General features: G+C 35.6%; 2 protein-coding genes across 3 annotated transcripts; both read right to left on the bottom strand.

Moving 5' to 3' along the window:
- Positions 1 to 43: 43 nt before the first annotated feature.
- Positions 44 to 2760, bottom strand: LOC120156159 (probable adenylate kinase 6, chloroplastic). 2 transcript variants are annotated; one of them, XR_005519038.1, is made up of 5 exons: positions 2389 to 2760; positions 1355 to 1495; positions 464 to 736; positions 164 to 373; positions 44 to 107 (listed from the first exon to the last, which is right to left on the bottom strand). XR_005519038.1 is itself a non-coding variant. In XM_039167565.1 (4 exons), exons 1-4 carry the CDS (start codon positions 2752 to 2754, stop codon positions 230 to 232), a joined length of 924 nt encoding a protein of 307 aa, XP_039023496.1. In that variant the 5' UTR covers positions 2755 to 2760; the 3' UTR covers positions 114 to 229. The 2 variants fall into 2 exon arrangements, 1 of the variants encoding a protein (XP_039023496.1); XM_039167565.1 differs by lacking the exon at positions 44 to 107 and having other exon boundaries at positions 114 to 373.
- A 1888-nt stretch (positions 2761 to 4648) lies between these two features.
- LOC120156184 (protein TONNEAU 1a-like) lies at positions 4649 to 10158 on the bottom strand. Its single transcript, XM_039167585.1, is given in 9 exon segments — positions 4649 to 4860; positions 5419 to 5572; positions 5658 to 5683; positions 5783 to 5910; positions 7108 to 7140; positions 7143 to 7232; positions 7358 to 7446; positions 7797 to 7929; positions 9978 to 10158. Coding segments are annotated over 9 exon segments (792 nt in total). The 5' UTR covers positions 10065 to 10158; the 3' UTR covers positions 4649 to 4808.
- Between the last annotated feature and the right edge of the window lie 1049 nt (positions 10159 to 11207).

Below are 11207 nucleotides of genomic sequence, written 5' to 3'. Positions count from 1 at the left end.
TTTTATTGATAATCAATTTTCGTCCTTAAAAAAATTAATTTAGACATTACACATTCTTTAAGATGCAAGTACAAAACTACCTCCTTTGGTAGTTTAGGCATTTATACCTGTCTAGCATTGAATTTTTTTTCTCTCTTGTTGGATTTTCTTCCTTTTTTTTTCCATGAAATTGATATACATGCAAAGAATGACCAAATTTACCTGCAAATACTTCAAATGATCATACACATCATGCGGCTGCAGGGTGTTTGCTGCCGTGATCTTCAAGATTCAAAGCACGGAGCAGCTTCGACCATGACTCCGGGATTCCTCCCGGAAGATCGAATGCTAGCAACTTCCCACGACTGCGGTAGAAACCCTCTACAGGTCGAGTCTGTGAAAATAAAATTTGTAATGCATGGCACAATTCTTTCCCCGGTAAATACAACTCCAAGATTCTGAAGAATGCAATTTAGATAAATACCGTCGACTGGTATATGCGGAGACGGTTCTTAACAACTTCTTCGGTATCATCAGGTCGAGTAATAAGCTTGGATGCACATTCAGGAGGAGGAGGAAGTGACCCCATGTGCATCCCAGGCCTCCCGTTCTCAGCCTTGATATCGATAGAAGCCAAATTATAGTTTCCTCCACATTCACTACAAATCCTTCTTCCAAGACATTTTGCCAGCAATGCTTCTTCCCGAAGCTTCAGGTTAATCACCAGGTCGATGTCCGTCACGCCCTCTAATATTTCCTAGGAAATAAACATGATGAAATAGTAGACTACATTGTTAGGGATTAACAAGTAAACAAGTAAATATAGCAACTTCAACCGTATGAAATCAGCATGTCGTATTGTGATAAGATGCTGTTCTTCAGTGTGAATACCAAACAAAAGGAAAAGCATTCTCGGCTATCTAACTTACTATAGGTCATCAGTGGCAAATTTATTTGTCATTGAGAACATAGGTAGTGGTTGTAAGCTAGTTGCATAAATGTAACCTGGGAATACTGGACGTAATACGACATTCGTCGTGAAAAAGAACCACGAACACACAAAAACGTCACAATCTATACACAACACAAACACACGAATATGACATGGGTACACAAATTGGCAGGTCTCACGTGAGTAAATTACCAAGGCTATCAGATGCTTCTAAAACCAACGGGGACCGGAATTTACACACGCTTATAGCAAAACCTTCAGCAATAGCTATACAAAGGGGTAAATGCAGTAGCCAATGCATGTATTTTCCTACAATCTTTTTAACACTGCCTTCACTTACATTCTTATTTCCCTGTAGTAAAGTTAAATTAAAGTTCAGCTGGAAGCAAACTATTACAGAAAAGTATCAAATGAAGCACCTACCGCTTGTCTTACTGTCCGAGGAAAACCGTCAAGAATGAACCCCGATTCACCCTTGGCTTCTCCCTTTTCAAGACGCTTGGAAAGTAAATCTATTATAATTTCATCTGAAACTAATTTGCCTTGGTTAACAATCTCCTTTAGCTGCCAAGTGTATAAAGCAAAAACCAGTTAAACTTCTCCAAAAGGAGTCCAAAGATCCCTCAACAAATTAGTTCAATTTATGGGTTTGTGTTGTCAGATTTCAAGAGCTCACATGAACACTTAGATGGTTCTCCATTAACAATGTTATCAAGTTGCTTGTTTTCTGTTTACAGCTATCAAAGTCGAAAGACTAAATTACTTGATTCTAAAAGAAATACAAAATTGACACCACTGTTAATGAAAAACTGTCTATAATGCTGGCAAGAACTTCATGGATCGACGAAACATATCGTCGGATTCCGGAAGTCCACATCAGCATTTTGATTGTCCTCAATGTTACTTGTTTTCTGTTTGCAGCAATCGAACTCCATGGACAAGATTACTTGATGCAATAGATACTACCTATAAAACTTTGAGCTAAAAAAGATAACAAAAGAAGAGAAAAAACGTTTATCAAATGGACCTAATTAAGTTAAAATTTAGGCAAAAAGGCCTCATTAAGAAAGATAAAATTATATTTCTGATCGGATAGAGTATTTAATACCCTAATCTCAAATCTCACCCGACACGAATATCACAATTTAAAAATTCGACTCAAATCCGAAATTTAAAATAAATTTGAATAGAATGATCTAAATAAGAAATTCACGCATTCTCTTATTTACAAATCGGAAACCTTTTAACTTTAATCATTCAAAAGAAAACTGAACCTTGAATTCTCTAAACAGAAATAGATCAAACGATTTAAACTAATCGGTGATATATATCCTCTTTTCAACATGCATTCAGTAAAGACAAATCGTTTTTTCACCTGAAAACGTGTCAAGAGGTTAAATTCAACTTTCTGTAACGAAAAAAAATGAAAGACGAATCCCTAACAGAAAAGATTGGACCTGAGAAGAAAGGGGACCAGAGGAAGCGAGCTCGTCACGGACGAGATCGCCGGTGGCGATGTGCGGAACACCGACAAGATTCGACAACCGAGAAGCATACGTTCCTTTGCCAACGCCAGGACACCCTAAAAACACCCACTGGACGTTTCTACCCTTCGGTTCTCTCTTCAGAGTCCCCAAACCGGCTGATTTATTACGGCTGAGGTCAATTTCGGGATCAAAAGTCGAAGAAGAACAAGAAGAAGAAGAGGAAAAGGAATGAGAGAGAGGTCGAATTAAGTAAGAGAATGCTGCGGCGGCAGAGACGGCGGCGTTCGGCGTTTTGGTAGCCGTGGCGGCTCTGAAGCAAAGGCTGAAAACCGCCATGGGAAAGGTAAGGGATTGTTTGGCTGTGGGGGTTGAACAGCATTTTAAAGCGAAATCGGAGCTCGTCCTTCCACTGAGGAAACGTGGACAACGTGTATGAGTCTGACGTTTTAAGTTTGCCACGTGGATTTCTATTTTAATTTCTCATTTTTTTCTTTAATTACTTTTATATAAAATCAAATTAGGTCGGTCGGTCGGCCGGACTTAATTGTCTAAGATTTTGTCTATGTATTGTAGTTAAATAGAAATCTGAGTTTAGATGATATATGATTTAAGGTTTTAGTGGACGTAGAGGTTTCTAAAGATCATCTCTAGAGGTATAACAAATTGTTTGTTGAAGGAAACAACTTTGGTTCGTCAATAGTTAAAGGTTCACTCCTTCTGATTTGGACGAAAAGTTGTGACCAATGAAAGAACACTCGTCAATCGGTGTTTGGAGGAAAGAGATAGTTGATTGTCATGGGAAAAAAAAAAGATGGATCGATTGTAAGCGGTTCATCCCCTTTTCTAATCTTGGTTGAGAGTATTTATAGAGACCTATAGTCCGTGTGTCAACTATAGGGTCATCACAACTATTAGTAGGTCGACAAATTAGGTAGATTTAATTGTTTATGTGATGTGGTTAATCAAAAGTATGTGTTTAGGGATGTAAACTGGTCGGAGGCTCTAGTGGACGGAGAGGTTTTCGGAGACCATCTCTAGAAGTATAATAAAATGTCCCCACTTAGTCGAAGGGAATGACATAAAGTGACTTTTCACGAGGCTTATTTATTATAATATCGATCTTCCTTATTTTAGACCCTTGAATATGATTTGGATACATGATTTGCGTTCGTGGATATATTTTCACATCGTTAAACTTTAATTTATAGTTAACTGTTGATCTTTCAGTAGTTTAATCTCTTTTTCTGATTCGTTTTCTGTTGTTCGAGTATTTGTTGTTAGATTTTATTGTTCTTAATTATAAAATAAATATTCGCATTATATATTTAGTTTCCTATTATAATTGTAAAATTTTATTATAATCATGAATGTTTAATCGTTTTAACTAAATTAGTGAGTTCTATAAAAAAGAACATTTGAAAGTTGTTTCAAAACTTTTTATCCAACATGTTTGCTTTTTCAATCAAAATTTACTTTTAATAGGATCTCTTCAACAACAGTTAGTTGATTGATTGATTAGCAAATATGAAGTTCTCAAGCCTCTTGAGAATATATATATATATATATATATATATATATTAAATATTTTAAATTAAAGGAAAAACTACGTATAACTATCTGTTTTGATCCATTTTAATGCATAAACTATTAGTTTGATCCATTTCGATTCATAAACTTTCAATTATTTCAAAATTACACATAACATTAGTTTTTGTTTAATTTTAACACCTCATCGTTATAAACTTGACACGTTTGGTACCTAAATTATCAATTTTAATCTATTTTAGTGCCTAAACTTTAAAAAAAATCAAAACTTAACATTAAATTTTAAACTGGATACTAAAATGAAACAAAAGCTAAACTTCAAGTATGATTTTAAAAAAAAATGAAAATTTAAGTACTAAAATAGATCAAAATGATGATTTAAGTACTAAACACGTAATTTACCCTAAATTGAAATAAGAAATGTAGCCAAATTCCTTGGATGTTAAAGATTTATTGAATTATTTCAAATCGTAAATAAATTGAAAGATTGCTACAAGAACAACTTGGTTAGGGAAAAGTAAAGATGAACATTCATGTGCATCAAAAGATTTAACAAACCACCATACACTTCTCAGACTGAAAACATAGTTTAATCTAAATCCAAGCAAAAACTTAAAAAAAAACAATGAAAGGTTTGCCCCCAAGGGATCCATAAAGCAAATAACGCTCAAAAGAGATGGCCTAAATCACATCACAAACATATATATATATATATATATATATATATAAACTTACATGATAACTTCACTGCCCAATTTTGTAGTTAAGAAAAACTTTCATGGGTGAAAAACTTGAAAACACAAACCGAACTAGGCTTTTGCCGGAATGCGATACATGTCATTAAGCTACATATAACCCACCTTGTCATTGTCCCCACCGATTCCATCCCCAGCATGCCTGTGACCAAGTTAATAAAGCAGATACAACTTCAGATATTTACTATTGATGTAATCATACTATAATTTATATGGTTACTCGAATTCGGTTCAAGCGTCGGGCATGGCTATGTATCTGAAAATTGCATGGCTAGATTTTTCTGACTTTTTCAATATATTTGGAGGATCCTATGAGGTCATATCTACAAGTGCCAGACACGGATACTCCAAGCAACATAGGTTACATGACTCAGGTGACTTGTTTACACAATTTAAAATAACATTACTCATTACAACAATCTCATTTCAAATTTATCCGATAAATAAATAAATACCAAGTGATTCAAGGTTTAAGAGATGCGTTCGTCTTCCTACTAGTAGATAAAAATGCAATATATTATAACAATGAGGAATGAAAGATGAAACATTCATCTACATGCCAAATATCAAAACAATCTCATCAAATGGAACCTTCACCCAAAAGCTTTAAAAGGTGTGTGATGCCAAGGTTTCATATTAATTCCTAATAAACATCAAACCAGCAGGCAAAATTTCATTTTAGCAGGGATGAGAGACAAACCGCCAAGAAGATGTTAAATTCCTGGCCTTTCTGTCCAACTGAAGATTTTCAAGGGCAATTGAAGCTCGAATCACATCTTCTGAGAGATCATCATCATACCTCCAACTATACTCGTCTTTCCTGTAACCAGACATGGAGGAGCCTGCTCTCCTATCTATATGCCAAAGTCATCAAATGATGAAAACAACAATCAAGTAGATATACAAATGTCAAAACAACATATAAGGTAATCACTTTACCAGATGACTGCGAAACAGAGACCGGCCTGTCATAAAAATGATAAAAATAGTCAGCTTTTAGCAGTATTATGAAGCAAAATGAGAAACGATAAAGATGAAAGCAAGATGTCGCATTAGTCCATCACCTGCCTAATGGAGGCAAGCCCCCAGCAACAGCAGATGATGAGGGTCTTCTTGTGTTGCGAGACTCTGAACTAGATGAAGACTCAATTTCGTGCGATCTCCTTCCAGATCCTCTTGCTTGGGACAAGTTCTGACAAAAATGTGATTGGTAGCCATGAGCATGTTTTCCACATGCATAAATTATTTGAACAACATTTAAATACGAAAAGATGTCATCAGGATGTAGGGTAACATTGCAGATATCTAACTAACAAATACAAACTCAAAAACTTGGTGATCAAATCTCAACTTCTGTACATGTCAAACTCTCCCTGGTATGAAGAAAGCAGAAACTCGATGCTTACAATAGAAGAAAATGGATAGTTCTTAGCTTCACACATCCAGGTCCACCTGTTAAAGGGTACAAGGACCCTTCTCACTCAAGCCAACCAGGGTCTCCTTAGAAGTGGAACATAATGAAACCTAGTCCTTCACCTTACTGTACTCGTCACACTCAAAACTACTGTAATTGATATAATTTTTCATGCTACATCACACATATCAAAGATCATGTTCAACACCGAAGACATACAATATTTTTCCCCCTGGCCTCATTCCCTTTTTTTCTTAACTAAAGAACCTTCCCCCGGCTCATTGAATAGCTTTTCCAGCATAAAGCAACATACAATTACAGGTTTCACTATTTTTTTTTGATGTTGATGAATCTATCTGCAAAGTGCAAACGTTATAATTATAATGATCTTTTCATCTTGCTCCATTGTGATTTGGAATATCAATAGCAGGAAAAACAATTGGTTAATTTCTCTTAGCATATATAGTAGTTACTTTAATAATTAAAACTAATTTTAAGATAACTAAAAATCTATTTTTGAAATTTTGCAGTGCCATTTCCAAACAAAAAGACAGGTCTGCTAATTTCTTTTTCCTTTACAGAAACAACACCCAAAACCCGTTTCTGCACCCAGGTTACAGTAAAACCTATCCTTCTCCACACAGTGTTCAACATTCATACCTTCAGCTCATTCCAGGATATTCAGAAATGGCCCATCTTGACACATCAGCTATCTTAAAAAGACATCAAACCAGAGACGAAAGCTAGGTTATACGAGAACACCCAAAGTCCAAACAATGGCAAGCTAATGCTTGGTCTAAAAGAATTATCATCATTCACAACACATTAAATAGGATTACAAATAACACTTGGCACAGCAAAAGAGCAAACAAAAGAGTGTACAAGCTTCAGACGACAGATGCACTAACATGACTCAAAATTCACAAGTCAAAGACCTACTGTAGTATGAAATATATACAAAAGAGATCACCTAACCTCAAACTTCAAGAACCCTTCAAGAACATCCAGAGAAGCAAGGGTCCACTATCTCCATTTCTGTTAAGATCATAACCATTTTTGCCACCAAAGTCTTTCAACTCAGTTTTCCAAGAGTCTTTTTGCTACATGTAAAAGAAGACAAATATCAAAATGATTCACATGTAAGCTTCACAGAAATTAAACCAATTAAAGGATCAACTATAAAGAAATGATCAGAACTATGATACAATGGAAATTAATTGATTACCAAATTACACTCGGGCTGATAAACTTTCAGAGTATGGTTTAGTTGTGCCCAATCCAAGTACTCGCATACTAGTGCAGTTAACAATCTTCCTGCATTTGGAAATACAATGTGCACATTATTTAGGACAACACAAAAGGGAGATTTAGAGAAGATTTTGGAGACAAAACAAAAGCAACATGAGAACATGTTCACGATTCACAAATGAAATGGTTATAGACTATAATTGAGGTGCAACAATGACAACAAATAGGATATAGACTCTCAAGATCACTGATGCAATTATACGAAGATAACAACAACCAGTACCAAGGAAGAAAAAAGAAAACAAAAACTAGATACTAGCTTAGTCTTTTTCGAAATGAAAGAGGGCAGCAGCAAAAGCAGGACATCCAATAACTTCAAATAACAATATATAAAAGGCTAAAATTAATGGACTGACCAGAAGGAGAAGCATGAAGTTGTTTAGCACGGTCATTGCAACTTCCCAGTAATGCAGGAGGTAAACCTTCTTCTTTTTCAATAACACGATCCTCCTCTTCTATTGCCTCAAAGACACTTGCCCTGAGTTCAGCCTAGGAGTGACATAAATGGCAAAACTGAGTTATTCAAGTGTCTAATTGATTGAGAATTGAAATACCAAGTATAATAACATTATACGACAGAAAAAAAGGAGAAACAAAAGAACATATGGAAAAACAAGTTCATCAATCCAAAAGAATACACAAGCAATCATTCTAGATACTAATACCATTAATAGACTTTAGCTCATATGGGTCTTACCAATGTTAAAAAGGGCACAAGGCACACTAGGGCGATAGGGGTTTTATAGCCAAGGCGTAAGGCGCCTTATATAAGTGAGGTGCACTTTTTAAAAATAAAAGATATACAAGTTTTTTCAGTTGTATAATCAAACAAAAAAAAAACAGTTCATGCAATAGAAATACCAAAGAGTATTCATTATCAGCATTTTATGTATTAAACATCAGTTTTGTTCCATCCAACATTGAACCTTGAGAACCCAAGCAAATCCCCCCTTCTTCTCTGGTCCACAATTTCATATAAGAAACTGAAACAATAAATAAAAGTCTAATAATGAGTTGGCATCAACTTCTTACTTGTCTCCTTGTCCCTCCACCTCGCACCTCTAAACAAGTGTGCCTTCCTCCTTGTTAACACCACCTACACCCTAAACCCCCTCTATCCACCCTAATCCTCCATTTTTTCGTATTGCTAAATTGTGTTTCCAAGATTCTTTCTTCTTATGGACTCAAATTTCACCATGTGCTAAACATGCTGCTCACCTATCTTTTCCTCCCCCGATTCTCAATTCGCGCATGCATGCCTCTCTCTCATTTTGCCTGCTCAGTCTGTTGTCTTTTTTAAAACCAAAAATGGCTTCAATTCATCCCCCTTTGTTTCTCTCTTTCAAACTTCAAGACAAACAATAATTATATAAGGTAAAGCACCCCCCATTATCTGTATTTCACGCCAAATTTTCATGCGTCTCCCATGAAACTTTCTTTTCTAATCACCCTCACCATGTTTTACTCTTTTCTTCAATGACATTTCATTTTTACTTCTTTTTTGTTGTTGATATATAAGTTAGTATGTAAAACATAATAAAAAAAGACAAAAAAAAATTGAAAAGACGTCGCCTTTCTGTGCCTCAACGACTTGCTGCGCTTCATTGAAGTCGCCTCGCCTAGAATTAACTAGGCGCTTCACCCTTGCCTCGCCTTAGTGTGCCTCAGTTGCGCCTTTTTAAACACTGGGTCTTACCACTACCACATACAGAACACACTAATAACTTTGTTAGATCTGCAAGCCCTAAAGAGGAGAGGCAGGGTAAATGATTATCTAGTACACCTGTTCAAAATCCGAGAATGAGTTCAACACTCATCATTAAGTAGGCTCAACATTTCTGAAAATTCGGGACATGACTTTCTCTTCTATTTCTTTAGAAATATCTCACTTACAGACTTCCAAGTTCGGAAACCAAATGTGTATTTGTATACTCAATAATGCGTTTTCTTCATCTTGCATTCTGCCCCTATTCATTCAGTGGAAAATGAGAAACCCTTTTCCTTGTCAACTAAATGGTGCACCTATACCAATCTTAGCTTCCCCTCCTAAAGCTACATTAGCTTCCTATAAATCCCCATAATAGAGACCGCAGCAAGTTAAGAAGTTTATTCTTTCCTCTCTAGCTTCTAATGCATATATATATTCTGAAATTAAAACTTTCCGGCTTACAATTTAACAAAATTAACAGCAAACCAGCTTATCAAACAAGACCAATGAGAATTTTCAAAAAGGGGAAAAATCAACATTTCCAATTTATCTAATTTCACTCCAAAAGAACCACACTTTAATGTTTTCAGAACATGACATTTCAACATTTAGGTCCAACGATCTAAAAATCCGATTTACACATTCAATTATTCGTAAAGGTTTTTATCCCTAACACGAGATCCAAAGCCGAAAGAGGATATTTTTTCCCTCGGCTTTAAATTATCAGAGCCAAATTACTCAACGCAGTTTCTTCTTCGTCATTCGTTCTCGAGTAACAAAAATGAAATTCCACAAACAAAAAACAAAAATAGAAAACTTTTTTTCTTACCCGGATCTTAGCCAGAACACCTTTCTTCTCTAGGGTTCGGGTAACTAGCGTTTTCAAATCCATCATCTCCCTCGTGTAATCATCCATCGTTCTGATTGTTTTCGAAGAAAATTAAGAACCAGAAAATGAAAAAAAATATATCTTCTTTTTCTTCTAAAATGTCTCGAAGAAATGAAGATGCTACTCGCTACGCTAGGGATGGGAGCAACAAATTAATAAAACGAACAAGAAAACCAGATTCTGGTGAACGTGGGATCCGCTGGACGGTAAAGTGTGATCTTGACCGTCTATTTTTATGATCTGGTCTTCCGATAATGATTCAAATTTCAGATATAGAAAAGTGTGATCCTGACCGTTTATTTCTTGATCTGATCATCTTAGAGTAGATCCCACGGATAGGCGATTATAAGTTTCACTGTTTTTTTTTAAGAACAATCTTTATCAAGTTAAAACGCTTAATTATAATATGAGAAAATAATCTCAGTGACCAAAAATCTCATATAATATACGATTTTAACTAATTTTTTTCGGATTTGTCAAAATGACCAACAAAATCGTAATGCGATCGCTAATTCGCAACGCGATCTCCATTATCACAAATTCGTGTTGCATTTCGCGTTGCGATAGTTGGAAATCGCGTTGCGAAGGTATACAATGTCGTTGCGATTTTCCCAATTCGCAATGCGAATAAGTAAATCGCAACGCGAATTGGGAAAATCGCAATGCGATACTGACTATTGCAATGCGATAATACAAAATCGCAACGAGATACTGACTTTCGTAACGCGATTCTAACTTTCGCAACGCGATTTACATAGCGCCATTCGTATTAACGCGTATTTTTTTTCCAAATTCCAAACACGAATTTTTTCTTAATAAATCGGAAACTGAACCGTCCACAGTAATCGCAACTCATAACTCAAACCCAAAAACACACACTCAGTCCCATCTCCATCTCTCACTCTCTACGGCGAAATCCGTCCCCATCTTCGAAGATTTCCGTCCCCATCGCCGGCGAAATCCCTCACAACCATTCACAGTCAAAAATCTCTCACAATCATTCAGAAATGGAAAATCAACCTCCGATGGTTAGTTTTTTTTATTTTATTTGAAATTTTTGCATTATTTTAGGTTTTTCATATTGAGATTGATGATAAGTTTACTGGTAATTTCAATAATAGATTAACCATTTCACTTAGATTCTTATTAAATTCATTCGATTGCTGCCAA

The sequence above is a fragment of the Hibiscus syriacus genome, unplaced genomic scaffold (assembly GCF_006381635.1).
Source record: "Hibiscus syriacus cultivar Baekdansim isolate YM2019G1 unplaced genomic scaffold, ASM638163v2 tig00111213_pilon, whole genome shotgun sequence".
Lineage (NCBI taxonomy): Eukaryota > Viridiplantae > Streptophyta > Magnoliopsida > Malvales > Malvaceae > Hibiscus > Hibiscus syriacus.
The sequence above is the reverse complement of the archived record's forward strand: the minus strand, read 5'-3'. Positions and strand labels throughout refer to the sequence as shown.